General features: G+C 39.6%; 6 protein-coding genes across 8 annotated transcripts in view; 4 read left to right on the forward strand and 2 right to left on the reverse strand.

Moving 5' to 3' along the window:
• Nucleotides 1-282: 282 nt before the first annotated feature.
• Nucleotides 283-2,190, forward strand: tmem258 (transmembrane protein 258). Its single transcript, XM_035664281.1, has 4 exons — nt 283-396; nt 769-878; nt 1,810-1,938; nt 2,040-2,190. Exons 1-3 carry the CDS (start codon nt 394-396, stop codon nt 1,934-1,936), a joined length of 240 nt encoding a protein of 79 aa, XP_035520174.1. The 5' UTR covers nt 283-393; the 3' UTR covers nt 1,937-1,938; nt 2,040-2,190.
• Nucleotides 2,191-2,292: 102 nt separating this feature from the next.
• On the reverse strand, nt 2,293-5,352 carry tmem138 (transmembrane protein 138). Its single transcript, XM_035664280.1, has 5 exons — nt 5,229-5,352; nt 4,250-4,797; nt 3,541-3,712; nt 3,320-3,395; nt 2,293-3,227 (listed from the first exon to the last, which is right to left on the reverse strand). Exons 2-5 carry the CDS (start codon nt 4,375-4,377, stop codon nt 3,115-3,117), a joined length of 489 nt encoding a protein of 162 aa, XP_035520173.1. The 5' UTR covers nt 4,378-4,797; nt 5,229-5,352; the 3' UTR covers nt 2,293-3,114.
• A 320-nt stretch (nt 5,353-5,672) lies between these two features.
• Nucleotides 5,673-14,639, forward strand: cracr2b (calcium release activated channel regulator 2B). 2 transcript variants are annotated; one of them, XM_035664310.1, is made up of 18 exons: nt 5,673-5,744; nt 8,048-8,298; nt 8,376-8,487; nt 8,601-8,748; nt 9,221-9,367; nt 9,470-9,560; nt 9,652-9,747; nt 9,833-10,020; nt 10,831-10,902; nt 11,057-11,111; nt 11,944-12,023; nt 12,125-12,245; nt 12,450-12,576; nt 12,668-12,749; nt 12,867-12,981; nt 13,749-13,859; nt 13,986-14,062; nt 14,434-14,639. In XM_035664310.1, the coding sequence occupies exons 2-18, from the start codon at nt 8,050-8,052 to the stop codon at nt 14,516-14,518; spliced, it is 1,956 nt and encodes a 651-aa protein (XP_035520203.1). In that variant the 5' UTR covers nt 5,673-5,744; nt 8,048-8,049; the 3' UTR covers nt 14,519-14,639. The 2 variants fall into 2 exon arrangements, with proteins under 2 accessions (XP_035520203.1, XP_035520202.1); XM_035664309.1 differs by lacking the exon at nt 5,673-5,744 and having other exon boundaries at nt 5,839-8,298.
• A 165-nt stretch (nt 14,640-14,804) lies between these two features.
• Nucleotides 14,805-19,551, forward strand: cd151 (CD151 molecule). 2 transcript variants are annotated; one of them, XM_035664523.1, is made up of 9 exons: nt 14,807-14,986; nt 15,922-16,006; nt 16,666-16,857; nt 17,491-17,565; nt 17,993-18,013; nt 18,349-18,453; nt 18,591-18,740; nt 18,830-18,916; nt 19,072-19,551. In XM_035664523.1, the coding sequence occupies exons 2-9, from the start codon at nt 15,923-15,925 to the stop codon at nt 19,129-19,131; spliced, it is 774 nt and encodes a 257-aa protein (XP_035520416.1). In that variant the 5' UTR covers nt 14,807-14,986; nt 15,922; the 3' UTR covers nt 19,132-19,551. The 2 variants fall into 2 exon arrangements, with proteins under 2 accessions (XP_035520417.1, XP_035520416.1); XM_035664524.1 differs by lacking the exon at nt 17,993-18,013 and having other exon boundaries at nt 14,805-14,986.
• Nucleotides 19,552-19,667: 116 nt separating this feature from the next.
• On the forward strand, nt 19,668-22,458 carry gatd1 (glutamine amidotransferase like class 1 domain containing 1). The gene is made up of 7 exons (XM_035664525.1): nt 19,668-19,810; nt 20,039-20,115; nt 21,376-21,481; nt 21,575-21,682; nt 21,766-21,857; nt 21,952-22,045; nt 22,144-22,458. Exons 1-7 carry the CDS (start codon nt 19,762-19,764, stop codon nt 22,257-22,259), a joined length of 642 nt encoding a protein of 213 aa, XP_035520418.1. The 5' UTR covers nt 19,668-19,761; the 3' UTR covers nt 22,260-22,458.
• chid1 (chitinase domain containing 1) overlaps nt 22,296-26,699 on the reverse strand; it is a 16,004-nt gene continuing 11,600 nt past the window's right edge. The window contains exons 2-12 of the mRNA XM_035664522.1: nt 26,347-26,490; nt 25,509-25,641; nt 25,378-25,422; nt 25,166-25,272; nt 25,014-25,075; nt 24,834-24,923; nt 24,631-24,732; nt 24,388-24,537; nt 23,362-23,442; nt 23,223-23,265; nt 22,296-23,115 (exon numbers count right to left, since the gene is read on the reverse strand). Coding sequence (XP_035520415.1) covers nt 23,017-23,115; nt 23,223-23,265; nt 23,362-23,442; nt 24,388-24,537; nt 24,631-24,732; nt 24,834-24,923; nt 25,014-25,075; nt 25,166-25,272; nt 25,378-25,422; nt 25,509-25,641; nt 26,347-26,490 — 1,056 coding nt within the window. The 3' untranslated portion in view covers nt 22,296-23,016. The remainder of the gene's footprint in view (nt 23,116-23,222; nt 23,266-23,361; nt 23,443-24,387; nt 24,538-24,630; nt 24,733-24,833; nt 24,924-25,013; nt 25,076-25,165; nt 25,273-25,377; nt 25,423-25,508; nt 25,642-26,346; nt 26,491-26,699) is intronic.

Genomic DNA, 26,699 nt, shown 5'->3' on the forward strand with positions numbered 1-26,699 from the left:
TCCAACTGCTTTAGCTGAAAACAAATGATGTCCATTAGATGGCAGCCGAACATTGTGAAGGAAGGAAGAGAGATAAACTTTAGGCCCTGAATTTGGTCTCTCCGGTATCACATTTCCCATCACCGCAACACAAGTTTTAAAAAGAAAATGACAACGACAAGACAATGGAAGAGTTTAAACATATGAATGTGCTTCACAGTCTAGGAGAAAGACGTGAGATTAGTACGCAGCCTGTGAGGAAGAGGATCCTGACAGACCGAACTGAGGGTACAAAATGTCCCTCGTCCAACGTCAACTGCACGTCATCACGTCACGAAGAAACCAGGAAGAGCTAGTCAGTACGTGGCCTTTTCATCTTGGATCGCAGGAAAAGGAGCTCCGCTTCATTACAAAATGGTACAATGACTCCTCTTTATCTAGTTTAGACAAGTTAAACTGTAATATACAATGACATGTCGTTTATCAGTGCACGTTGGTCGCAGTTTCACCGCGATAATGATGCGCTTTGTGTGTGAAATGATATTTTATTGAGCTGTCGATGCAGAGGGACGCTAGCCTCTCATGTCAGGTTCATCGATTGAATCGCTCTATTCAAACAAAATCAGGCGATGTTTTTTGCCTTTTAATGTAGTTTTTGTAACATTAACCAAACGCTATATGCTCGGCACTTTATGGTATGGGGTTAAAGTAGAGATTGGTGGTCGGGGGGGGGATACAGACAGCTTGTCTAACCTGCTTGTATCCACTCTCTCTTCACTGTGGCTGCAGGAACTCGAGGCTATGACCAGATACACCAGTCCGGTGAACCCGGCTGTGTTCCCCCACCTCACTGTCGTCCTGCTGGCCATCGGCATGTTCTTCACTGCCTGGTTCTTCGTGTATCCTTTCCACCTCTTGCTCTACAGTGCACTGTGTGTGTGGTTAATATGAGAGAATGGGTTATAACAGAAACCGTGAGGCTACTGCAGAATGAAACGCTACAGTAAGATCACACAAGAGGTTTTAAGCATCGTATCAGAGCAAAGTTAGCTTTACATTACTGCTGGCTTCACTTGTCATTGGTTTGCCACTTCTTCCAATGGCACAAGTTATCATACAGCACAGTAAACAACCCATACTATATGTTTTAGATTAAAAAACTACTTTATATAAAGCCACCTGCTGCTTTCCACTCCTTTTGAATAAACTGTGGCATCTAAATTATACATTTATTACAATTATTTTTATAGTTCAGGCCATGATTTTAATCAATAATAAAACTAATCACTAAGTAAATGACTGACATTTGGAGCATCTCTAAACAGAAGTATGATTGGAAAAGAAGCAATCTGATTCTCGCACTTGAGTTTTAAATTTTTTCGCTGTATGTAGCTGGAAGAGAAAATAAAGTACATCCTGCTTCAACTTTGACCTATGGAACATGTCAGAGAGGATGGGTGTTTTCCTGTGCACTAAGGGATTATAATAGATAGTTTTTGTGTTCACTATCAGTTGTTGTATCTTCAAACAGTGTGGTAGCTAATTTTGGCTAAACAGAAGAAATATTAACCACATTTATTCATCCATACAGAAATGGTTATCCTAACACCACAACACATTTACAAAGTTCACTTCCTCTCAGAAACATTTTTTAGACACAAGGTTGAGACTTTCACATCATATTGCAGTAATGCTGATGGACGTAAACAGTTTAAAGGCACAATCATTGATCGAAATGGAAACAGCAGGAGGGATTAGACATGGCAAAGAGCACCGAACTTGGCTGTACATTTTTTTTTTTTTATGAATTAACCCTTAACTTTTCATCAGCTATGAGGTGACGTCAACAAAATACACAAGGGACGTCTACAAGGAGCTGCTCATCTCCCTCGTGGCTTCGCTTTTCATGGGCTTCGGTGTGCTGTTCCTACTACTCTGGGTTGGCATCTATGTATGAAGGTACAATCAAATCTTCTTAAAAGTCTTATACTTTATATTTTTAATCACTGAAGCAGTTTTGAGTGGTCAACTTTGTTCCCCCTCCCTCTTGTTTCCTGCAGTTTTCGGGTGACTGATTCAAAAGAATGACACATTCCAGTGGAACCAAGGACATCACACACAGCACCAACTGGATTTAATTGGACTGCACTGACAATATTCTGGTTTTCTGATTTTGTTTTCTTTTCACAAGTAAAGGGGATTTGTACAATTTTTGGTGTCTTTCTTTGTTGAAACTGATACCTGCAGTGATTGCGATAGTTCATAGATCTCCATAAAATCACAGATTTTATATATAAAATGTTGATTAACAATTTTAATGAGATGAGACCAGAAGTTCACTGCAACTTAACCTGTTGGTTGCTTGAGATTAGAAGGTTATTTAAGATGCGTTTCACTAGTTGCGCCTAAAACCTCAATCCCTGATTAATCTTTGTGTTAAAAATAGAGCAGTCTGTTTCACCTTGTCTCCAGGATAATACTGACTACTCCAGTGATGAAGGATTACACCAGGATTAGAGAAGGATTTAATAAAAACAGCAGGAACACGATTAAAAGATCCCCACTCAAAGACAACTGGATTCACATATAAATTGGCTGGTGTACACAGCACATACTTACCTTACATAAGGCAAAACCAACAGGCTTCTTCCTTTGTGGGGGAATAAAATACCTTTTCCAGCGGAGCTACTACTATGTGTTCTACAAATGGTAGATTAGTACAGATCAAAACAGACTTGCCAAGGGAGGTGATACCTGCATCTACAACTGTCCTTCTCTAAACGTTTGACATTCTTTCATTCAGTGTGCAACACAAATTGATTTACAAAGGCCACATAGATTAACAGACACAAGCCTGATTAATACAATACTACACATGCCATGGTTGGCTTACCTACCACTGTAAACCATTTAACTGCCTGCCCTCTTGGCTACCAGAAGCCAGTAAACACAAAACTGTGGTTGAGACTTCTCGTCATCCTCTTTACCTGTTAGTGAGTTCCACCAGTGTTCAACATCAGCCAAATGCTTTGTCCTAAATGTTGAATAGTGTAAACTTTTTTTTTTTAAATGTGAAAATAAAATCCCAAATTCACAATAGCTGATGATGATGATGTCCACAAAACTGTCCCCTCTTCACTGACGAGCTCTGGCAAAGGCGTCTCGCAGCCACAGAGAGTCCTCATACAGCCTCGGGTCTCCCATATACTCTGCTGTGCGTTTGTATAAGTAGTAATACAAAACTGCAGCTGCCGACAGAAAGAAGCCGTTACTCAAAGACCACAGAGACTACAGAAACTAGATTAGTCGTGATGGAAAATGTACCTCTGGATTAATCTACCTGTTCTCTGGAAAACAAAAAGAGCTTGAAGACCATCTGTCCAAACAAACCGGTTTGACTCGAGCCATCTGAGGTTCTGGAAAAAAAGGAAACACTTGTATGGATCAAAATTGCGCAGTTACTCTGATTAAAGAAAGTAGAAATGTTTCATCAATATTTCACTTGGACACGTGTTAAATTGAGTTTGACATGTGGGTGTCTGATGGTGTGACGAAGCGTACCAGCACCCAGCAGTGGAAGCAGATGCTGAGGGTCAGATAAAGAGCAGAGAACATCAGCAGAGCCCTGAATCTCTCCAGCAGCAGGGACACCAGGCCGACCTGGAACACGTAGGTGTTGAACATCATCAGCAGAATGATGATCACGTTGAACAGGATGGCGATGTCCTGGATGCTGTAGACACAGATTGTACTGGTTTATTTATAAAAAAAAAAAAACTGGTTTCTGATGGAGTGAGCAGTGTGTGCCTTCAATTACTGATCAATGCAGCAAAAACATGTGCACACGATTTGACCAATGGAAGAGAGGACACTGTGTAAGACTGATATATATATATATTATTATCACTATTGTATATTATTTATCAGTATTTACATAAGTAAAGTTAAATTGCTCGTAAGCATCTGAATAATGTAAACGTCTGATTGGCTGCTATTTTATTAAGGGATTTGTTTATTACACATACATTACTGCTATTTTCAGCCTTAAACATATTTAGTTTTAGTCAATCTCTGGCAAATGAAAGTCACAACTAATTATCATTTCATTCTTGATTAATCTAATGGATGTTTAATGGTTGGTAAGTGGTTTGTCATTACATTTATAGAATATTAAGAATAAGCTGAGAAAATTCAATTATATGATATCAAATATATATAAATGATAATTATATGAAAAGAAGAAAGCAAATCTAGTAGTTTAGTGACTTACATGAAAAGCACTAGTTGGATGACAGGCGCTCCTCTCAGGAGTTCACTGAAGGAGTTGACGAAGAGGTCATAGGTCAACAGTGTCAGCTGGATCAGCAGCACCAGAGAGTAGTTACTGGTCTGGAGCATCTTCAGGGGTCGATCCTGCAGACCACCGAGCTTCACAGTCTGTTCACCTCCTTGCTTCCAGCTGCTTTTTCTTCACACTTGCAAAACGCAGGTGGTCTGTTGATGTAGATTCACCCTTTACATACTTAAGTACAAAAACACTGCAGAGGTCTAGAAGCAGACAGACACTTCAGACTTCACAACTCGTCCATTCACATAGTCAGAAACTGGTTTGATTTCTCTCTAAATGTTTTATTGCTTCAGGTTTTCTTTACTCCGGGTTGCTCCTCTGCTCAGAAACATTGTCCTCAGGGGAAAAGAGCATCCTGACGATGATTGCAGGCGGTCCCAGATATCAGATTAGATGTTTGAGATATCTCTTCATATCCTGCAAGTTGAACTAGTTGGTGTGGGAAGTCTCCAGCTGGTCTGCTGCATTTCCTGAGAGGAAAGAAGAGGAAAGCTGAACCATATCTTATATATTTTACCTTGTAGCCATCTTCCAGTGCGGATGAAGGTGGATGTAACAGACAGCTAAATTAAACCTACACATGGACCCTAAAAGTCTCGGACTAAAGACTGATTTCACCTCCACGGACACCTCGTGTTTTTGTTTGTTCGGTTCTGGTTGCACATTTCTTTTTTACGCACCTAATCTGCCTCCAGGACGGTAGCCTAACGTTATGTGATGGCTGAAGATAATCTGGGAGACGGATAATAGAATTACCACGGACTGTTTCACAATCTTATTTCCACAACAGATCACTCGGGTGGCACTGGCACAGCTCAGATTTAAACTCCCTCCAGACACGCATTGTGTTAAACTCTCACAATAATGTTTGAAGAACGCTTATTTTAAACAACCCACTTACCGGTAAAACAGGCGGAGAGTGAAAATAAGTCACCCAGAGCCAAGAAGAAGCACTAAATCACGTTATTCCTACTTTCATCTACAAACAAAGCCGCCCACTTGGAGAGTCCACTGCTGCTTTTCAGCGGTAACGTATGTATTTCCGTAAATTCCATGGTAACGCCACTTTTTACCGTAATAACGGACGTATAGGTTCCTCGGAATATCCCTCAAAAACAATGTTGCCAAAAACAATAGGGAGTACGGTACGCTCTGTTGTTATATTGCTTGCAACGAATCTGCAAATGCATAAATGATACCGGGGGGAAAAAACAACATCTTCTGCAGTGAAGTGGAAACAATAAGTAAACATTTGTGCGGACGTGGCTTTGTTTTCGCGCTCTACATCGAACATTACGGTAGTCTCGAGACAGCGCGCGGTCGTCACTGCCCCCCAGCGGCTCGATCCGGTAAGACACTGAAGTAACGTGAGGTGACTGAGGTAACGTTAGTGGACGCCGTCGTCCGGTGACTGTAGGTGAGTAGTCGAGGTCTCTACTACTTGGCTGAATTCATGTTAAAACACAGTAATGTTAAGTCGTTTTTCTAGAAATATTACGCCTTTGTGTCCACTCCTCTCGTTGCTGTGGTGTGTTAACAACCGATAACTGCTGTGCTGTGTGGTTCTTGTTTAATAATAAATAAATGTGCATGTCTTCACTCTCTTGGGTTTTGGTTCACCTCGGCTGCTCTACAATTGGTCGCATGTAACTGTCGAGCTGTTTCATTCACGGCGTTGTTGCCTTGCTGAGTTTTAGTCAAACTTTTTCGCCACCGTCGCAAACATTAATCTGCATTTCACTACCATATTGTGTGTTTCGATGCGGTTTAATCATCAGAGCTGTCAGTGAGTGGGTTTTTTTTAAGCAACATATGTTCTTAGTGAACCCAGTGAGTGTGCTCTTATGTTGACATTTGTCACAGAAAGTGTGTTTGACTGACTGTTTTTGAAGCCTAAACATGTTGTAAACTACTTAATTAGGTGTAGTCACTTTCTCTGTATGTGCTGAACTCCACCTTGCGCCACACACCGACCTTGCTAAATAGTGTGTAAGGTGTGTAAGTCTATTTGACCTTTGGTGTGGCTGTTGGCTTATTGGGAGTCTAGTTTGACATACAAAATCCTTAACATCTGATGTGTACATAAGCCTTTTTTTTATATCAGGAATACCAGCCTATCTCTAGTGGCATAAAGAAGTTTTAATCTCCGTAGATCATCAACAAGATGCTTTACTTGTCATTTTGAGTAAATGTTTATGTATTGGTTTTATGGCCTCATAGATAGCAGGGCTGGAGAGATAGGAAGGAGAGATTATATTTCATTTAACAGTGATGCAGGTTTCAATTCAGTGTGTACCTAGCTTAAGATGACCTCCAGAAATATCTTTCTTTACATTTTCAAACATTTAAAATTATATTTAAATGACACTGTTTATGATTTATGTTGATATGTTTTTCCCGTGTAAGGGAAATGCCATCCAATCAGCCATAAATCACTGTTTTATGACTGTTCACGGAGACACTGACGCATGTTTCCCTGTAGTTCCTAAGAGTAAAATCTGTTTGCAGTTGTGGTATTTCTGACAATGCAAACAACTGCAAATGTTTTATTTGCATCTCCTCTGCCCTGACAATCTGCCCTCCCCTTAGAGTACACATTAAATCTTCTCACATGACACCATCCTGTTTTTTACCCTCTACACATCCTGGTGCGCAGCCGTGCACTCGACTAGCATTTATAGAAGTTTACTGGAGTTTCTGTTTTCCCCTTCCTCGGACACATTAACGTTTTTCATAGAAATAGATAGAAATAGAAAACAACATGCCGTCATGTTGGATACCTCAACAATCCTATTGCGTGTAGACATATCTGACACCTGGTGACAGCAGCTGGAGATAATGTGTGCAGTCACAGCTTAGTTTGCTCTGCATCTCATGTTTGACATGGGAGGACCTGTATGTTCAGCTTCTCCCAATATCTCGCAGCAAGAAGTGAGAACATCCAACAAGTGTCTTTTTTTAATGCTTTCTGGGTCGTCAAGGAAGTAAATGTCTCTGATTACACATTAAACTGATGGTATCTGATGGATTAGTAAATAACTTTAGTTCTGTTGAAATTAGAACTGCAACGAGTAGTCAGTCGATTGATTGATTGGTCAGTTGTCAACTATTAAATTAATCAGCAGGTATTTTCATAATTAATTAATAGTTTTTAATTCATTTTCTAAGATTTTTTTTTTTTCAAATTCTCAGATTTCAGCTCCTCAGGTGTGAATATTTTCTAGTTTATTTTGTCCTCAATGACAATAAACTAAATATCTTTGGGTTGTGACATTTAAGGACGTCACCTTGGGCATTTTCTGACATTTTACTGACCAAACAACTAATAACTAATCTAATAATCGAAAAAGTTATTGACTAATGAACTGCTAATAAAAAATGACCAGTAGTGCAGCCTAAGTATTTCATTTAGAGACTTGCGGCTACAGTCTGTGGTGACTTCTTTAAATATCTTTGGGGGGTTTTGACATTCAGTTTACAATGATATAGTTAACTCACTGAGAAGCCGTTATCTCCACTATTTCTGGTTGAAAGTGACTCATTGATTCATTAATTATAAAAATAGTTACAGATTGTTTTTGTTGATGAACTAGACGACAAATCGTTTCAGCTCTGCTTCTCATGTCTCCTGGACAAGGTGAAACATTCAATATCAGATGTCAAACTATGAAGTCAGCCTGTGTTTAATGATAGACACCAGTTCTCTACTCATCCCTGCAGTAATGTCTAAGTGGCTGAATGATGGGGAAGTGCTGGTGGGTCAAGGCAGAGGTGAGGCCTTACCGGTGAGCCCCAAACCGCGGGCCCTACCAGCTGGGAGCCCCACGCCAACCCGGGGACGCAGTCAGCTGGCTTCACCCAGAGAGGTGGTGCCGGGCAGCCCTCAGGCAGAGACCATGAGCAAGGCCAAGGAGCTGTTTGTGCTGTGTGACAAAGAGGGGAAAGGTTTCATCACTAAGCGGGATATGCAGGTGAGCAGCTGATGTGGTGGAGTAACAACATTTAGGTCGATTTATGGAGTTTGAACTTTCCATCTTCTTGTGGTCAGAGGCTCCAGGGGGAGTTGCCGCTTTCCCCTGAACAGCTGGAGACGGTGTTTGAGAGTCTGGACCGACGGAGCAACGGATTCCTTACTCCCGTTGAGTTCAACACAGGACTTGGTGAGTGTAGTGTTTATTTGTAATTTGAGAGCACTCTTCCCTGTGTCATCTGTGGGGAAAACTACTGCTCTGTCATCCACTTTTAAACCAAACCCTCTCTGTCTGTGGTGCAGGTGAGTTTGTGGGGCTGGAGGACACAACCGAGCTGAGTCAAGATGAAGCAGAAGAGGATATGGACCGGACGTACTGGGCCCAAGACCCCACTGCAGTTCGATTTGTAAACATACTGATGGAGCTGGGTGCTGACAAACTCTTCAAAGAGTAAGATCACTGGCACAAATGAATTGCCATCCAGTTCTTCTACAGTAGCATATATAGATCTACACTCAGTCGGCAGTTTATTAGGTACACCTAAGTATTCAAACTGATGCAGGTTAATACTGAGGTGTTTCTGTTATTTAGCCTGAACAAAATAGTGGAAACACCCGCCAGAACAACGCAATACAATTTAACAGCACCACAACCTCCAAAGTTACCATAAAGTTGAATCAACATCAACAGTTTCGACTTACACTAAACATCAAAGCTTTCATAAATGTAGGATTTATTGCAGTTTTAGCTAGGCGTACCTAATAAACTGAATGTATATCTAATAGCGAGTAGAGTTGAGTCGAGCCTTACCACTCCTGTATGTATACAGTTTGTCAGTTTTATCTTTTTGTAATGTAAGTAAGTGACGTTGTGCTGTTAAGATGACTTTAACAGCTGTGTGTTGTGTCGTGTTGTGTGTCAGTCAGCTGGAGTTAAGCTCTCTGTGGTGTGACCTCCAGCGAGACAGACCAGAGCTGGTCGACGCCCTCGAAGGCGTGCTGATCCAAGCAGTGTCCCATTTACAGGACTCCATCAGAGAGAGAGATAGTCTTGAACAAGCTCTACGCAGGTCCCATCTTCCTCCCAATGTCCCCTGCATGTGAAACACAATATAGAGTAATTGTGTTCTTTTACTCTGAGTTTTTTTTTCATGAGATTTTCTCTGTTCTAGACGGGAGAGCGAACATGATCAGGTTATTAGGTCCATATATGAAGAAATGGAAAGCCAAATCCGAGAGGAGAGAGAGAAGCGCCTGGCTCAGGTACAGATGCGTGCTGTTTAGTCCAGATTTTGTGCCATTCATCAAAAGTGTTCATTATAATAGCATTTAATGAATTTATTGGGAAATCAAGGACAGTATTAAACAGAAGCAGAGAGGGCGGAAACTTGAGGAGGAGCTAAAGATTCGTGAGCATGAGTTGGAGAATACACTGATCAAACAGAAAGAGGTAGGTGTCCAAACAACACTAATGTTATTTCTGAAGCGTGCGAAGAGTCTTAGAGTGAATCAACAAGATCTGTCTTTGTCTTAAGCTGGAAACCAAAATCCGGCAGCTGAGCTGTGAACAGGCAAACATCAAGGAGCAGAACCAGCAGCTGCGGAGCCTCAACGCCCAGTTACAGGAGCAGGTGGAGAGCAGCAGAGAGCAGCTGCAGGCCGCTCTGGGTCAGCTCAGCCTGCTGCAGCACGACGCTACCCAGGAACAAGAGACCAGAAAGAGGTGAATGGCTAACAGCACATACTAAATGTCGTAAATGTCCCAACAGATGTATCAAAAATTGGGTCATGAAACACTGTCTCTCCTTGAAGCACGACTGAAACATGTTCTTTCTAGTAATTTGATTACAAAGTGAGTTCGTGTAACAGAATAATAAACACATGGGAGTCATATGATCTCTCGTTCCAGTTCCAGTCAAACTAGCTGCAGGCTGTTAAGAGTTTTTTGATCAAGACCAGAAAGACCATTGCTAATGTGAGATCAAATAAAACCATGCATAACTTTTCCATGTCAGACAAGTTCAAAAGTACTAAAATGGAGACACAATAAGATTATTGTAAACAATCATTTGGACTTGTTTTTTCAGTTGAGCGTAAAGATGAATCAGTCACTTCCCTACCCTGCCTGTGGCACTCAGACCAAGGCACATTTGTCCAGACTGAAGAGATAAATCTTTACAAACAGCTCACAAATATATAGTTTTCATTAAAAAAAGGTTGTTAAGTAATAACATAAAGCCGTAATAATAATAAAGCTGTGTAAGGACACTGTAATTTTTAGCAAACGTCACTCAGACAGAAGTAAATTGTGTGTGTTTTTGTTTGGGACTGTTTTCTAATGTGTTTTTTAATTAGTTTTATTAGGTTTTTAATAGTCTATTACACAAAGAAATAAGATATATCGCCTACATAGGCAGTACTAAGAAGGATCAATAAATTGTTTTGTTTTTTTCTTGGGATTTGTTGCCAATAAGAAAAATATGGAATACCGCCTGACTCGTCCTTTAACAATATTTTGTTTGCTTCACTGTAGTAATGTGATGAAGGTTTCGAGGAACATGCAGAAAGAGAAGAATAGTCTCTTAAGACAACTGGAGCTTTTGAGGTAACAGCTGCTGTTTCAATCGAGTTATTTTTGTTGTGAAGATAAAATACATTTCCTGACATAATTTGTAGATAAAAATGTCTTTCTTTTTACTCTAAACATGGATCAAACTGTGTGATGTTGGTTGTAAATGATTTTTTTCTCTTTGTGTCAGGGATATGAACAAGAGGCTGCGCGATGAGAAAGATGCCCAACAGTCTCAGAAGAGGGTTAGTCACAGACACTCTGTCCTTCCTCATCTGCCATTAAATTATTACCTCAGTGAAGACCTTTGTACCCCGTGGGCACAGAAGATTTATCCCACCTAAGCTAAGTCTTGGAATGGCGTGGTGCTTTATTCCATCCTCTAGACAATGATTATTTATATGGGCAGCTGTTATTATTTGGTTATTGATTGAACCTAATGTCGCTGACACGGTTTCAGATTTTTCTGCCATGTCAGCAATGTCTTTTTTTTTCTCTTGGTCAGTGAAGTGAAGGATTTTGTTGAAAAGACATTTATCTTGTGTCAACTTGAATGAAAGAGTGTTTTATATGTATATTAATGATACTGTACATAGCTTTATTTATGCAGGTGAACTGAAATGAGTCAGTTTTTTATTAGTAATAAAACTAATAAAACCATTTGTCACAATTCTTAAAGGAGTGCTGATCCCCTTTATCCCATCCGCTTCAAAATCAATATATGGCATATGTTAACTGAATTCAAAATATTCATTCAAGAAACCGAGCACAATGAATATCATTTCTTGTATTTTTGTCGTATAATTTATAATCAAATAAGTGTATCGCTGGTAAATGATTACGATGTTAAACTTCTTGCAGAATAAACGTAACTATTGGACTGAATGCTTGTTTTTTTAAAACAACAACATATAAAATATTCTGCCTGTGCCTGTCTGTGTTTCCACAGAGAAGCCAGTGTTACTTAATATTCCTTAGAGACTTACCATAGCACACCCATATATTTACACTATATAAACCGCATATTATAAAAACCTTAATGCTACTCATTTCTTCTGCCTTACAAAAACCTTTTAGACTCCAAATGTCACAAAGAGTTTGCAGAAGAAAGGGTCAGTCATAGGTAACTACTTACTGCAAGACAAGCCACTGAAAAGGTTTGTATGACTTAAGTCACATTTATCATCTTTCTGGAAATGTGAGGCAGATTGCCTTGAGAGGAAGCAACTAATTTTGTGTGTATTCATTGATTCTGAAGACAGTGGAGCTCATCTGATGAGTTGGAGCAGGACAAAGTCAAAGAGGTGACAAATTCATCCAACAGGCAGCAACCGTCATGTAGAGTCAGGTGTGAAAATGTTGAACAGATGCAAAATCAGGTAGGGAACATACAAAATCTACCAAAACATTAAATCCCAAATCCATCCATTTTATAACACAACAGCTGGAGGCATACTGTGTCATGATGAGGCTTTTGTGGTCTGCACAGCAATGATGGAGCACATATTTGTCTTTGGTAGAGAATAAGAAGACATGACACTGATATAAAAATGTTAAGTTTGGTAACTTTACCTGAATTTTAGAGCAGAATTGTCAGTCCTCAGCGAGTGTTCAAGGTGGTTTTCCTGGGTAACTCAGGAGTGGGTAAGACCTCCTTCATCCAGCACTACAGCACAGGACACTTCTGCAGTAATATCAGCGCTACTGTCGGTAAGCTTCTCTCTTCTTATCACTATGAATAACACGCTCCTCAGAGTATACATATATTTTTAAGTAAAGTATGAATCCTTGCTGTTTCTAGGTATAGATTTCCAGATGAAGACTTTAACGCTGGGCTCCACCACCATCACCCTGCAGCTCTGGGACACTGCAGGACAGGAGAGGTCAGACAGCTTATTCGCATGTTTACCTGCCATGTGCTTATTTTGTTGTATCTTTACGTATTTCAATTAATACAAATTGAGCTTTTTGTGGGTGTTTTGTTCCTTTTTTTTATTCAGGTTTCGCAGCATCACTGAGCAGTACTACCGTAAGGCTGACAGTATCCTCGTCATGTATGACCTAACTCACTCCCCCTCCTTCACCGCCGTGAGAGGATGGATGGACTCAGTGAAGGTGAGCAGGTGGAGATGTCACAGATGGCTGGATGGAAAAACATGCAAAACAGTTTGTCTCAATTTGAATACACATGCAGGTAAATGACAATACAGAGCAATAGGACACTAATGCCATCTAAGTGATTAATCTCCTTATCTTTTTGTTTTTTGGGATATTTTGTCTAATGTTAATGTAGGTAACGTAATAGCATTCCTTACTATTGATAAGTGGTTAACCAATATGGGTTTTTCAGTGACCGATGCCAATAATTAGAGAATGATGGCCAATATATAATGACAATATCCAAACAAAGAAAAGTTATATATATTTTCATTATGTCATGTACATTACAATCTAATATACTTGGGTTATGCTTCAGAACGTGACTGGTATTTAAAGGGAGAGCAGGGTACAGAATGTCAGAAGAGACGTCATTTAACTGCATTATTCTATACAGTATAACATAATATATATTTAACACTAGCCAGTGAGTTTCATTTATGATGAAACGTGAACTTGCAAACATTTAGAACAGACGATGGTGGACATTTAGGTTTATAGCAGGATGCATGAGACTTTTTTGGCAACTTCCCAAAACACACAAGGAGGAGTACTGACATCATTTCACAGCAACCACACTGACAACCTGCCTGCAGATGTGCTTTATCTCAAAATACCAGAATGATGGGTATGATTAATCATTCTATACCATTGATATCCTTTGTTTTGCTTCTGTTTTCAACACTAGTAGAGGTGTATTTAAACTTGCTGTATGTCTGTCACAGGAGAAGATGTGTGAAGGTGCGGTACTGATGCTGCTGGCGAACAAGCTGGACCTGGTAGTCAACAGTCACAGCAGAAAAGTGACAACTGAGGAGGGTCAGAGACTAGCAGAGGTGAGTCACATTTGAATATTCAAACTACTTTCTGCAGTGATTTACTCATAATGCGACTGCTAGGGAAGGAATATTGTGTTTGGAAATAAATGAAATAAAATGTTTTAAACTTCCTGGTTTTTACAGCAGCACCAAGCTTTGTTTTACGAGTGCAGCGCCAAAACTGGATGTAACATGGACGAGGTGATGACTGATCTGGCCGGGTATGGCAAACTATTTCTTTAATTCACATCATCTGGATCCTTTAAAATGTTTGTGTCTGCTGTGTTGGCAATCTGTTGATACACTTAATTTACAAAAACAACATCATGAACATCATGAACGTTTTAGTGATTTTAGAGGTGTAGATTCATTTTTGTTTGAGACTTTTGTTAGTGGTGCTGTTGAATTGTATTGCAGTTTTAATGGCTGCAACTAACAACAATCAACTAATTGTTTCACCACTATTTGTCACATTTAGTCTACTGTCATTAATATGGCATGTAACTGATAAACTGGCAGTAGGATCACAATTTTTATTCTCACATGTTGTGGTTTCTGCTGCACAATGATTTAATGATTTTCTTCTTTTTAGGATGTTAGTGTCCCAGCATGATCGACAATGTGAAGATGCACTTTTACTGACTGAGAACATCGCTACAAGACGCTGCTGTACATAAACAGAAAAAGAAAGATATTAGCTCCATGGTTGACTGGAGTTATGAGGGATGTTGACTAGTCACTTTTTACTGAGTCAAGTTTACTGAACACTATCTAATGTTTTCCTATGTTGTTATGTATCTTTATAATCCATCCAATTAAATATATTTTTGATGACTCCTTTGTTGTCATAGTCTTCAATATCAATATCTTCAATTTGTTCCAATGGCAATGGAGCTCATATGCGTGAGAAACCAGCTGGGGGCAGCCATGTACTCTACATAGCATGTGGAGCTGCCTGTTGCTGCCAAAAGAGGACAGACGCTCAGGCACTTGGGTAGGAGGCTCGGGTCTGAGTGTCAACTGAGAACTTGCACTGTTGCAGTTAACCTTCAAGGACAGCAGTGTGTTGACACCGGGGTTGGTGGGATCTGGAAAGACGTTACCCCGATAATCTACATCCTTCAGGGCCCACCATCTAAAATCAGGTAGGAGTATTTTAGTCTCAGCGGAAAGGGAGAGCAGTTTTTTCCATGACACAATGAGTTAAAAATAACTCTGATTCTGACCATTGGGAGATTTTGTTGTGCTGGACAATTTTCTTATATGGAGTATGCAGTTGTCTTAAGGCTGGAAAACAGCATTACATTTTTCATATGTGTTTTTTTATATATATATATTTTATAGTTATTGTTCCTTTACTCTGTCTTGATTTGTTTATTTCTTTGTAAAGTGAAAAGTTCACTGATATATAAAATCTAAAATCACAATTTCTCATGATGCTCAGAGTAATAACTTTTCTTAGAAAAGAAGCACGGGGAAGTTCGGTTCCAGTCAGGATGAAAACAGACTTATTCACAAAGTAAAGCATTAAAAGTTAAAAACAGTATTTCACTGGAGTGTGAGAAGATCAGGTTAAGTTACTTGGATGGGGGACACATATATCTGTCTGCTGAATGACATGTGACACAAGTTAAGTATGTTTTCCCCACAACATATTTGATTTCATCCTTGAGCTCTTCACATTGCTCTCTTATACCAACTTTTTTGCAAACTTGAAATACACCACATCTCATTTCTGGTCTACTGTGTAATGTTACTCAAAGTTGATATATAAAAAAGATCAAATGTTGTCAGGGAAGCTAATTTGTTCTGTAGTTTATGTGTTCGTGCTTTTCACACCAAACGTGGAACTAAAGCTGACTGAAAGAGGAAATTCCTACATGTATACCGCAACTGACTAGTCTTAATCAGATATAGCACCATAGGCTTTAGCTTCCTGACATGCGATAAAAACCTTCAGTGTTGGAGGGTATGACCTGTTCTCTGAGCATCTTGTGTTAATTCTCGAGGTGGGGAGTCAACTGTGCAATCTAATCTTCTCCAGAGGGATTTCTCTTACTAACATACATTTTCATTTCAGAATGGAAGCTCAAGGTGAGAAAAGACACAGCTGTGGGACAATTTGTCTGAAATATCTACTTCTTCTCTTCAACATTTTTTTTTGGGTAAGTTAACAAGGAAGTGTTAAGATTTTCTCCGTATTTAAGACAACAAAAGCCTCAGTTAAGAACTCTATTGGGTGCTGTTATAATTATTACTTTGACTTACGGCATTAAACTTATGCTTTCCCTAAGATGTCACAGAATTTCTCTGCAATTAAGATTTTCCTTTTACTTTACTGATCTCACACAATTCCTATTGTTTCTCATGGTTGCAAAAACAACGTATTCCTTATACAAAATATTATACTCCATACAGTTTCTTCTAAACTACATGTATGATGTTATTTAGTGTGTCTAATAGTTATAATAGTTATGCGAAAAATCAAATACTACATATAGTCTGTACTTCAACTTTCAGTTTTTTTTGCATTTCCTTTTCTTAACTTAAGGGTTTAAGAGTAGATTCAATGAGCTCTTGTATAATCTACTATGTGCGTTTCCACACTATGCACAAAGATATGAAGCTGGGATTTATGTGCCTCAAGATAACAAAAACAAATTTAGCTGAACGTCTCCTGGGGCTGAAAGAGAGAATAAGGCGTTGTCTAGTTTGCATCACTGTCACATTTTAGGAGTTATGTTATAACTGCTACAAATTATGTGTTGCATTCTTGATATGAGCATCTGGTCTGAGTTGAGCTGATACCGGTACGTTCTTTCAGCTGGCAGGAGGGACCGTACTGGCGGTGGGAGTGTGGACTCTGGTGGAAAAGAGCGACTACATCAGTTTATTGAACTCCAGCTTCTACTCAGCCTCAGCTTACATTCTGATAGCTGCTGGGGTCATTGTGATAGTGACCGGGATAATCGGATGCTGTGCCACCCTGAAGGAGATGAAGAGTCTTTTGATTGTGGTAAAAATGGATCAGACACACAAAACACTGCCTTTATTTATTTATTTTTTTTACCTTGGTTGTTGTAGTTCACTCCACCAAAGCAATAACCTCATGAATCAGACACTTTTAAGTTCCTGTTTATACACACACAACCTCTACATACTGAAAGTTAATCTTTGGTGACCTTCTGCCTTGTCTGCCTGCATTTAGTTTATTATGACATGACTGTCAGATATAACAGACTAAGTCACGCAGAGTGTGTCTTTAAGAGTTTAGATTTAGAGTGCAGCTCATGCCAGAGGAATGAAGGGCATCACAAGCGGCTGCTTGGACTGAAGAGTGTGTGAGAGACACAGACAGACGCAGTGAGAGGATGTAATACAGAAGCAAAACTGCACAGGCTCTGTGACGTTATGTCTGTTTCCAAATTTGACACAACCTTTGTAATGAATAACTTCCTTCACCACAGTTATATCTGTTATTCTCTGGAATATTATAGTTTTAGTTATGCATAGATACTTTTGATGCTATCATATCTAAAATCACATTGAACGTCATAATGTCATGTTTTAGCACAGAAATGCACTGACACACCATCTGAACCAGCTGTGTTCTTGTTTATTTCATGTATTTCCTGTCTCTCCCCTACAGTATTTGTGCTTGTTGCTCTGTATTTTTCTGCTGGAGATCATTGCTGGTGTGCTGGCCTACATTACCTACCAAGAGGTGAAATGATTTACCTTGTGTTTGTATACATTTGACCAAAGCATAGGGACAGATAATTTCATTTTAAATATAAATATTTCCTGATAAACTAGCATGAACTGGCATGACCAACTGATTGTACTTCATACTTTTTGTTTTTTAGCTACCATGTAGTTTAAATCCCACTGCAGCAAATACAAATCTGACTTTTTTTCTTTCTGTTTGTATTTGATGTGTATTTTTGTCACTTTATTATCACTCAATATGGTTTCAAACTCCATTGTTCTCCATTATTTCTATTTACCTCTATTTATTTCCCATGAAATGCCTCATTTGTTGCACTCTGTTGTGAAATCCTCTCCGCATGCCTCTCTGTGCATGTTCTTCATTTGTCCTGTTTTTCCATCTTTCTCACACCTCTCTTTCTTCCCCCCTTTTCTTGCTCCAGTGTTTCCCTTTCTGCTACCAGGTAATCTGCTGCCACCTGTTTCCATTTTATATCAAGCTGTTTCTCGAACAGATTAGATATAAAATGGTTTGTTTTCACTCTTTGCACTTGGTCAGTCAGGCAACACAACTATTCTTATTTGCAAATTCATTTAAAGAATGTGCAGCACTGGGTGGGGTCCGAGGATCTGTGCTCATATGTTTTGAGTTATGTGTGGGCATTGCACAGGTACAATGGAATGTTACAAGGAAGGAAATAAACTTGACCAGAGGCTATTTTTATTGATGGGAGGAGATTTGCAGATTTGCACTTTTTTTTTTATGAGCAATCAATGAAATGCTTTTTCTGTCTCACAGCTGGATGATCAGCTCACACAGAACCTGAAGGTGACTATGCAGCAGAAATACCAGCAGCCGGGGGAGGAGAGCGTCACACAGGCTGTGGATAAACTTCAGCAGGAGGTGAGTAAGTGACACTGTACGACAGGCAACTAACTGCCAGACAGAAACTCAGACATTCTGCCCCTTTAGCCTGAGTGTCAGTCACCATTGTGTTGTCTTCTTTCTGTCTTTTGTGCATTGCACTGGCTCCCTCTCAGTTTAAGTGTTGTGGCAGTCACAACTCCTCAGACTGGACAGACAGTGTGTGGATCCAGGGGAATGAGCGGCTCGTACCAGACAGCTGCTGTAAAACTCCCAGTGACCTCTGCGGCCGCAGGGACCATCCTTCCAACATCTACAAGGTGGAAGTAGGTAGAGTGTGTGTCCATTTGGCTTTGAATAAATTACATAAATTATAACAACATTTTAATTTCCTTTCCTCGTCTCCTGCTCACAGGGAGGTTGCATTATGAAATTAGAAGAATTCATCCTGAGTCAGTTGTATATTCTGGGTGCAGTGGGCATTGGGATTGCATTTCTACAGGTAAAGTACTAACCACGGGGCAAAACAGAGGTTAATATGAACATCTCTTTTAATGTTGAGCAAAATGCCAGCAGCTGAACTGTGAACAATGGTTGTTTCTGTTTCTGTGTGAAGTGAGGAACTAACAAGTCCCTTGTGTCTTCTTTTTCTTTCAGCTTGTGGGGATGATGTTTACTTGCTGCCTTTATCAAAATTTGAAAGAAGATCCGTACTGATTTTTGAGTGTCTTTAATATCACAAATAATGAATTGTAAAATGTATGATTAGATATTTTAATGCCCAAATTATTTACACAGTTCTGGATGCTGTGATGCCAATTCAAATAATGAGGTGATGATTTTCAAAATACAGACACTACAGATACTATAATGCTGCTGGGCAGCAGTGCTCTTTTTCTGCATTAGCTATTATATGCTTTAATTGTCTTCCCTGTGATGTTAAGATAATAATGTGTGGATGAACCTGTAACCAAAAAACACATTTTAAAGAGCAGAGAAATAAGAGCATGCTGTGGCTTCATTTGTAATCAGTGTTGGTCTTGTGGTTTATCTAGTTTTTTTAATGTATCCCACAGTGTTTACCAAAGTTATATATTTTTTGTTTGTTGAAATACAAATAAAAACGATGTCCATTTATTATTCCCATTGAATTTTACATATTGTATCTCCCCCCTTTTGACAATTAACTTTTATTCTGAAATCCTTCAGCGGATGTTGTTGTCAGCTGACAGCACTTCCTCCTGTAGTACTTCTCCTTTTTATGGTTTCACCCACATTGATTTATCTTCGTATTCATTTCAAACAAGCTAAACTGTTTAATGTGGAGGGATCACAGAGGTAAATGAAATGTCTGCGAAACCAACCTGTCTGATAGTGGCGAGTGCTTCTCCACAAGGTGGGTCCTTCAGTTGGTACCAGTTTATGTTTCATTTAGTGAACGATGAATTACACACTGACAGTGTAGTATTGAGTTTACTTTGGTCATCATTGTATAAATTAGAGATTAGTTCTTGTTTAAATTAACCTGTTTGCTGTGGTCAAACATCACTTGCTAGCTAACTAGCTCAACCGAGCCACAGTTTGTTTACAGTGAGCTCAGTTTAACTGTGTTTTGTTCCTTCAGGAGTGTCAGCGAAGTCTTTCCATCAGTCCTTCAGTCTTTGTACTCCTGTGTTTAATCTCCAGACAGCCACTCCCGGGGTAAGACTACATTTATAGTTGCAAAACACGCAACAAAGTAAATATTACTGCAGTGTTTTAGCCTCCTATCTGCGTGTGAATGCTTTGTTTTAATGAAACTACAACATTACAGGTACAGCTCAAACTATTGGTTGATTAATCGATACGAATCACACAGTAAATGCAATATTTTGATTATCGTTTGCATCATTTTTCATGCAAAAATCCCAAACAAGTCATGATTGCAACATCTCAAATTGAGGATTTCCTGCTTTTCCATTTATTTTAATAATTTGTTATTTTTTAATAAACCAGCATCTCTCCCTAATTTCTTAATTTTTGCAACCCAATCAGTGGACAAAATGATGAGCAGATTAATGTATAATGAGAGTAATCATGAGTTTGCTTCAGTCCTTTACAAAATAGCTGCATCAGTTGATTCCTGTTTTTACATTAATGTACGAGAACTGATAATATTAATTATATAATAATATAGTTTAACAGTCACAGGGTCCATTTTTCCTGAATTGAGTACTCTTACTTTTAAATACTTTAGGTACATATTCCTGCTTATATTTACATACCTTTAAGGATCTGATTACTTCCTTTACTTCTGGTTCGTAGTTAGTTGCAGCAGTGGTTGAAGTTCAGTTCAGATCTGATGGAATTGCAGATGTTCAAATGTCCATTTGAGTATTTTGACTTTTTTGATCTTCAAAAGGTGATTGATCTCGCACAGGTCTGCAGCGCAGCAGATGGTCTAAACCAAGCTGAGCTGTTCTCTCAGGCAGAGCTACCAGTTAAAGTGAGGTATCTTATTCTGTCAGATGGGAAAAAGGAGTACTAACACACGCTTTAAAGACAGGTAGCTATCTGACTGACAGAAAGGATCATTAGTAAATGCGCTAAAACTAATGCAGCTACCCATTCGGTAGTCTATTATTTTATGTTCCACCTTAATGAAGCACTTAATTCACTATTAAAGCAACTGATGTTTAGCTGGCCAGATCATAAACACTGATTATTGACATTATACAATCTTTTAAAACAAACATTTTATCCAGTATTTCCATAAACTGAAGGAAGGTAGAAGAGCAAAGCCTTGTTTGTAGTGATTTTAACCATCAGTGAACACTTTATTATTCCAGCTGGGATGCAGACATCTGGGAAATGATGGAAAATGCAAACCACTGCTGGAATATAAATAAAACTCATGTTTAGATCTAACCTAAAGTTGGCAGCATTATGTGACCTCAGCACTGGCTTTTTTTGTAACTGCAGGGGAAAACAATAGACTTTACTGGAGTCGATGAAAGCACTGCTAGATGGGTGCAGGACTTCAACGTGAAACCCTACGCGACCCCAGCCAAACTTGAATCTATAGATGGTGAGAATATTCATTGCACAACCATTTGGCCGTTTTTTATGTGTGCTGTTGGTTGGACTCTGCTCAGTTAAGAGTCTCGATGACCCTTTCCAGGTGCCCGATACCAGGCGCTGCTCATCCCGGACTGCCCCGGAGCGCTGAATGACCTGGCACACAGCGGCTCTCTGCACCGCATTCTTACGCACTTCGTCTCTCATAAAAGTGAGTGTGAGGCTAATTTTACAAGCAGTCAGTATGTGATTTATACATCCAGTGTGGAGACTTGTTTGTTTCTCTGTGTGCAGAGCCTGTTTGTGCAGTGGGACAAGGAGTGTCGGCGCTGTGTTGTGCCACTGAGGGTCAGAGCTGGATCTTCAGTGGCTACAGTTTAACAGGGGTTAGTCTTCTTTAAGTAAACATGAAGGTAGTATACACAAATATATCTTCATGTGTTCAATGTATTTAACAACTGTAATTGTTTTTGCTGAAAGCCGTCAGTGTTTGAACTGGTGCGGAGGCCTGACTTTGCCAACCTGCCCTTGGTCGTGGAAGACTTTGTGAAAGACAGTGGTGGGTCATACACAGGTGGGTTGACCTGCAGAGCGCAGATACTAATTTGGTAAAAACGTAATCAACATTTTTAAAAACTAAAACCTTCTTGTGTTTATCTCTTTGTTTTCCAGCAAGTCAAGAAGATGCTGTGCACGTAGTCATTGACAGACACCTAATAACTGGTCAGAATATGCAGTCCACCTCACTCGCTGTAAATAATCTCATCCTGCTCTGTGGTGCAAAGTAAAACATAGAAAATGTTGACATCAGGAAGTTAAACAGCTTAGTTGTTCCACATTTATATTCATGTAATTAAACAAACATTCATCTCAGACAAATATTGGAAGATGCTGGGTCAGAACAGATGCTTGGCAACACTGTAAATACAACGTCATTACTTGTCAATGCTGTTATCATAAACATAATAAAAATTCCACACAATCAAATGTCTTGATTTGAAATGTAAAAAAAAAACTGCGAGATGAGAAACATTGTTGTGTCAGGAGCAGATGCAGTTTTGAGGATATTCAAAGCCAGAGAAAGATCAACTGAAGATGTCTGTTTGGACTGAAGAGAAGCTGCAGATGTTTGTGGCATGTAAACTTTGAAGGCCTCAGAACAAGAATATAACCCTTCATTTAAACTTTATACACATAATGATGATGAATGGAGATGTGTTACTGCACTCTGACTGAACTGTACAATTTGTTTTTTTTCTCCCAACATACTGAAGTACCTAATGTCTGCAGCTAGTATCGTTTTTAATCAACAAATCACAGATTGGTTCATGTAGACAAGATTCCCTAAGACTATCATGATCCTCAAACAAGTTTACTATTAACTAAATCCTGTCAACGGCTTGTTTCATAGTTCCCTGTCACTTACTCAGAAATTAAAAAACAAAAATAATACCTGCATACAGCTCTTGAATTTTTGGTGCACCATGTTCAGGAAAACAAAAAAAAGTCATGTGCTGATGATTCACAGTCTTCACTATCCAACTCTCATAGGAGATCATAGAAATAGTCCAGTCCTTGTCCTAATTCCCATAAGGAAATTCCTGTTCCCAGTTCAGTAGCCAAGGAGATCCTTAGGTAGATTGACTGTAAAATCATTTAAATAATGTTAATCTCCAGTAAACCTCATGAAAACATCAGTTATTAAAGTGAAAGGCAATTGTTGTTAAAGTGATTATATGAGAAAGACTTACCTTCAATGATGGATAGTACACCACATGTTTAACAGCATTGTTCCTGAAATTAATGTAAAAGATCTTGTTAAATGATTGCTGTTGGAAGTTTAAGATTTCAGCCATAATTTGTTGACTCAAAGTGTTATTAAATCAGTACCTCTTGTAACTGAAATAGTGCTCTCCAGAATATTCATCCCACAGATGTTTTGGCTTGTGTTCTCGCAAAATCTCAATGTACCTGCAGGAAATCAAGTTTAATACAGTGTTAAAGTCCCTAAAAACCTGGTTTCTCAATCAGCCTTTTACTGTGACCTCTCTCAGCTTCTTGCTACTGTGTAACACAACACTTACAGTTTTCTGGCAAACTTAGAAAAACTTTGGTTATTTCATGAAACATTTCTGTCTTTGTTGTTGCTCCTTTCAGGCTTAGTTGAATCATGTACTTGGAACACTAATCATAACCACACCATTTCCCCTTCAGAGATCCAGTGAGTAACATTTAGGAGGATTTATTGGCAGAAATTAAATATAATATTCATAGCTATGTTTTCATTAGTGTATAATCACCTGAATATAGGAATCATATGTTTTCGTTACATTAGAATGAGTCGTTTTTATCTACAGAGGGAGCAGGTCCTCTTCTACAGAGTCCATGTTGAACAGCCATGTTTCTACAAACACTGGCTCTTGATAGGGCCGGCCATTTTTTGTGAGTCTTGAGGCCGCTGTAGTTTTTCCAACACAGTTGCAAGGCTGAGCTATATTCAAATGGTTGCAATCTGCAACCGCTAAATCCTACACATTGATCCTTTAACTTTAATTGTTGGTATTTTGGTCATGAATACTTGATGTTATAGAGAAATAGATATTTTAAAGTTTTCAGGAGCTTTAAAAGGGAACTTTAAGCTCCAATGTCTGTTTACATGTCTTGTACTACTGCATATGTGAAAGAAAATGTATAAAGACTTTTGAGGCTACAGGCAACATTAGCTGTCACCAGCATAACACACCTGAGCCAAACTGTTGGCAGTTGCATTGTGGGTAATACAGACACCAGGTTTTAACAAGAAAGAATGTGTGGTAGAAAAATTACTCGTTCTGCTGGTTTAACATACAGTATATAACTTGTTTTGCTGAAAAGTGAATGTAAAGTATTCCAGCAGGAGTCACAGCATTCTCTTACCTTCCTCCCAGGATCGGCTCCGTTCCCTGGCTTGCAAAATCGAGGCCATACAAATTGAGTCCAAGCAGGATCTTTTGCCTCCACTGAGTGGTGGGTGCAAGCTGGAGAACACAGTCTCTCACCCAGGGCAGCGGAGAGCTCGGGCCCGGTCTATTAAAAAACATTAAATGTGAATGTGAATGTGAACCTAAAACCATTTCTACCACAATGAATCTATGGACATCGCTTGTCTGTGACACTCACCTGGCACCGCTGGAGTAGTCGTATGTCATGAGGCTGAAACCATCGACCACAGGGGCTAACTGCTCAAACTCCTCCCTGCCAAACATACCTGGCTGCCCCGTACTGGTAGTGATAGAAATGGAAAGAACCAAAATGAGAGTCAGCACCACTGTCAGTGACTTGTTTTTAGCATTTATAGTAGCTGATATAGTGGTTTTATTCACCTTGTCACAGCAGGTGGAATGACGAGAATGCAGTCCAGTCTTTTAGCCTTCAAAGTCTCACATATGTGTTTCACCATATGGACCAGCTCCCTGTACGGAGAAGATTTTGTATTTGAATCATCTAAGATGAAGAAATGGTGGTCCGCGTAATAACGCACATGTGTCAACAGATTAACTCACTTTCTTTTGTTCCCTCCCAGCTGGCTCCACAGCTCCAAGGTGAAACCATCGAAACCTTCAGTCTGCAAGGCCACAGCTTCATTAGACACACGCAGGACAAACACAACAACCCTTTGCGAGGGATTTTAGGGTTAAACGCAGCTCTTATTTACCTTTGCGACATCCACCAGCTCACTTCCCAGCTCTTCAATTTCATCTTCACTCCCCATCACGCTTATGTAGTCCTGGTAAGACCAGCCATCGAATAACAGCCGAGGCACTGAGGGTAAAGGAAATTAAAATGACAAATGATAGAGTCTCATCTGAAACCACCGGCACTGACACACATTGTGAGTCGTGAACAGCAGGGACGACATCTGCTCACCCATCCTGACTTTTTTGTTAGACTTGCGTACAGCTTTGACCCAGCCTGCGAAGACAAAAAAGACCCCTTTATGTACATTTGTCACTAGTCAAGATTACAAAACACTTTCCATTTGACTGTCAGTCCTCTACCTGGGTCATGATCGTGGAGTCCAGTAACATCAAAGGTTTCAGGTCCTCGTCGGCGGAGCTGAAGCCACACTGGAGACACTGAAGTTAGTTTAGAGCCAAAGGTCTTGGCAATGTCATAGCCGTGGGAATTCCACTGGAGGACAGAAAAAATACGACATGTAATTTAAAGACAAAACACTTAAAAGATTGTTTCAAAATGTTCCAGTCCGTATTAATTCAACAGCTACATGTCTATGGTACATATGACTTATTGGTCACTTAAAGTGGTACCCATGGGCGCTGGAAGTGGGGGTGTTAAGGGGGCTGCAGCACCCCCTGAAATCTGGTGTAATGAATGAATAGTCATTTTCCTAAACGATTAGTTGTTTTGTTTACATCTGGAAAATGTGAGAAATGCTCATCACAATTTCCCAGAACAACCAGTTCATAACCCACTGATCTTACATTCACCACCATTACCGTAGGGAACCTGGAACCAGAAAATGTATGAAGGAAGTGAATGATTAAATGATTATCAGTTGCTGATTAATCAATAGTTTCAGCTCTATTAATTTACAGTCTTTTTAGTAAGAAATTTGACTCGGGCAGTCTGATGAAACACAAACAGGGAATTTTGCAATAAAAAGACAAACATTGGAAGATTTGGGAGATTAATTTGGCTCCAAAGTAAAATACCGCTTCAGTCAGTTTTGAGAGGAAGAATAACTGCAGTGACCAAATCTTCCAATGAACATACAGGCAGGTGAGTATTGCATTAAGACAGACTGAACCTATTCTTCCATGCTGTGGTTAAAGTGCTGTCAAACGCTGAACAGCAGCCAGGTTAGATATGACTTACAGGTGTGACATATCCAAGCACTTGCCCTTGAAATGTCTTCTTGATGTGAGAACAGTGTCTCTTTTCCTCCTTCACTATGTCTTTCCAGTGCGGATCGGACACAACAAGGCCTCTCTCCAACACAGACAGCTCAGCTGGAGATGCCTAAGCAGTGAGATCAAAGAGGAAGAAGAGCCAGTTTCAGTGACATATACACAGTAATCCTACTCATCATCATCATCATGACTGGACAAATAACAGAGGATAAGGGGGGCTGCTTCCTGATTCTGGATGATTCAAGCCCAGTGACATACCAGGCAAACAGAGGAAGACCTGGAAGACCTGACAGCACACACACAGCTCACACACAGCTC

This window comes from Morone saxatilis, unplaced genomic scaffold, assembly GCF_004916995.1.
Source record: "Morone saxatilis isolate NCDOM2014 unplaced genomic scaffold, NCSU_SB_2.0 Contig2, whole genome shotgun sequence".
Lineage (NCBI taxonomy): Eukaryota > Metazoa > Chordata > Actinopteri > Moronidae > Morone > Morone saxatilis.

What these genes read in the sequence shown, in the direction of transcription:
- gatd1 (XM_035664525.1), top strand. Translation starts at nt 19,762, where the DNA reads ATGTCTGCGAAACCAACCTGTCTGATAGTGGCGAGTGCTTCTCCACAA. An exon ending in GGCGAGTGCTTCTCCACAAG is followed by an intron (nt 19,811 to 20,038) that starts GTGGGTCCTTCA and finishes TTGTTCCTTCAG; the next exon opens with GAGTGTCAGCGAAGTCTTTC. An exon ending in CAGTGGTGGGTCATACACAG is followed by an intron (nt 22,046 to 22,143) that starts GTGGGTTGACCT and finishes TTTGTTTTCCAG; the next exon opens with CAAGTCAAGAAGATGCTGTG.
- tmem258 (XM_035664281.1), top strand. An exon ending in TTCACTGCCTGGTTCTTCGT is followed by an intron (nt 879 to 1,809) that starts GTATCCTTTCCA and finishes ACTTTTCATCAG; the next exon opens with CTATGAGGTGACGTCAACAA.
- cracr2b (XM_035664309.1), top strand. Translation starts at nt 7,984, where the DNA reads ATGTCAAACTATGAAGTCAGCCTGTGTTTAATGATAGACACCAGTTCT. An exon ending in GAGAGAAGCGCCTGGCTCAG is followed by an intron (nt 9,561 to 9,651) that starts GTACAGATGCGT and finishes TGGGAAATCAAG; the next exon opens with GACAGTATTAAACAGAAGCA. An exon ending in GTGATGACTGATCTGGCCGG is followed by an intron (nt 14,063 to 14,433) that starts GTATGGCAAACT and finishes TCTTCTTTTTAG; the next exon opens with GATGTTAGTGTCCCAGCATG.
- tmem138 (XM_035664280.1), bottom strand. Translation starts at nt 4,377, where the DNA reads ATGCTCCAGACCAGTAACTACTCTCTGGTGCTGCTGATCCAGCTGACA. An exon ending in ATCCAACTAGTGCTTTTCAT is followed by an intron (nt 3,713 to 4,249) that starts GTAAGTCACTAA and finishes CTGTGTCTACAG; the next exon opens with CATCCAGGACATCGCCATCC. An exon ending in TTTTGTTTTCCAGAGAACAG is followed by an intron (nt 3,228 to 3,319) that starts GTAGATTAATCC and finishes TTCTGTCGGCAG; the next exon opens with CTGCAGTTTTGTATTACTAC.
- cd151 (XM_035664523.1), top strand. Translation starts at nt 15,923, where the DNA reads ATGGAAGCTCAAGGTGAGAAAAGACACAGCTGTGGGACAATTTGTCTG. An exon ending in TGAAGAGTCTTTTGATTGTG is followed by an intron (nt 16,858 to 17,490) that starts GTAAAAATGGAT and finishes TCTCCCCTACAG; the next exon opens with TATTTGTGCTTGTTGCTCTG. An exon ending in CCTACATTACCTACCAAGAG is followed by an intron (nt 17,566 to 17,992) that starts GTGAAATGATTT and finishes TTCTTGCTCCAG; the next exon opens with TGTTTCCCTTTCTGCTACCA.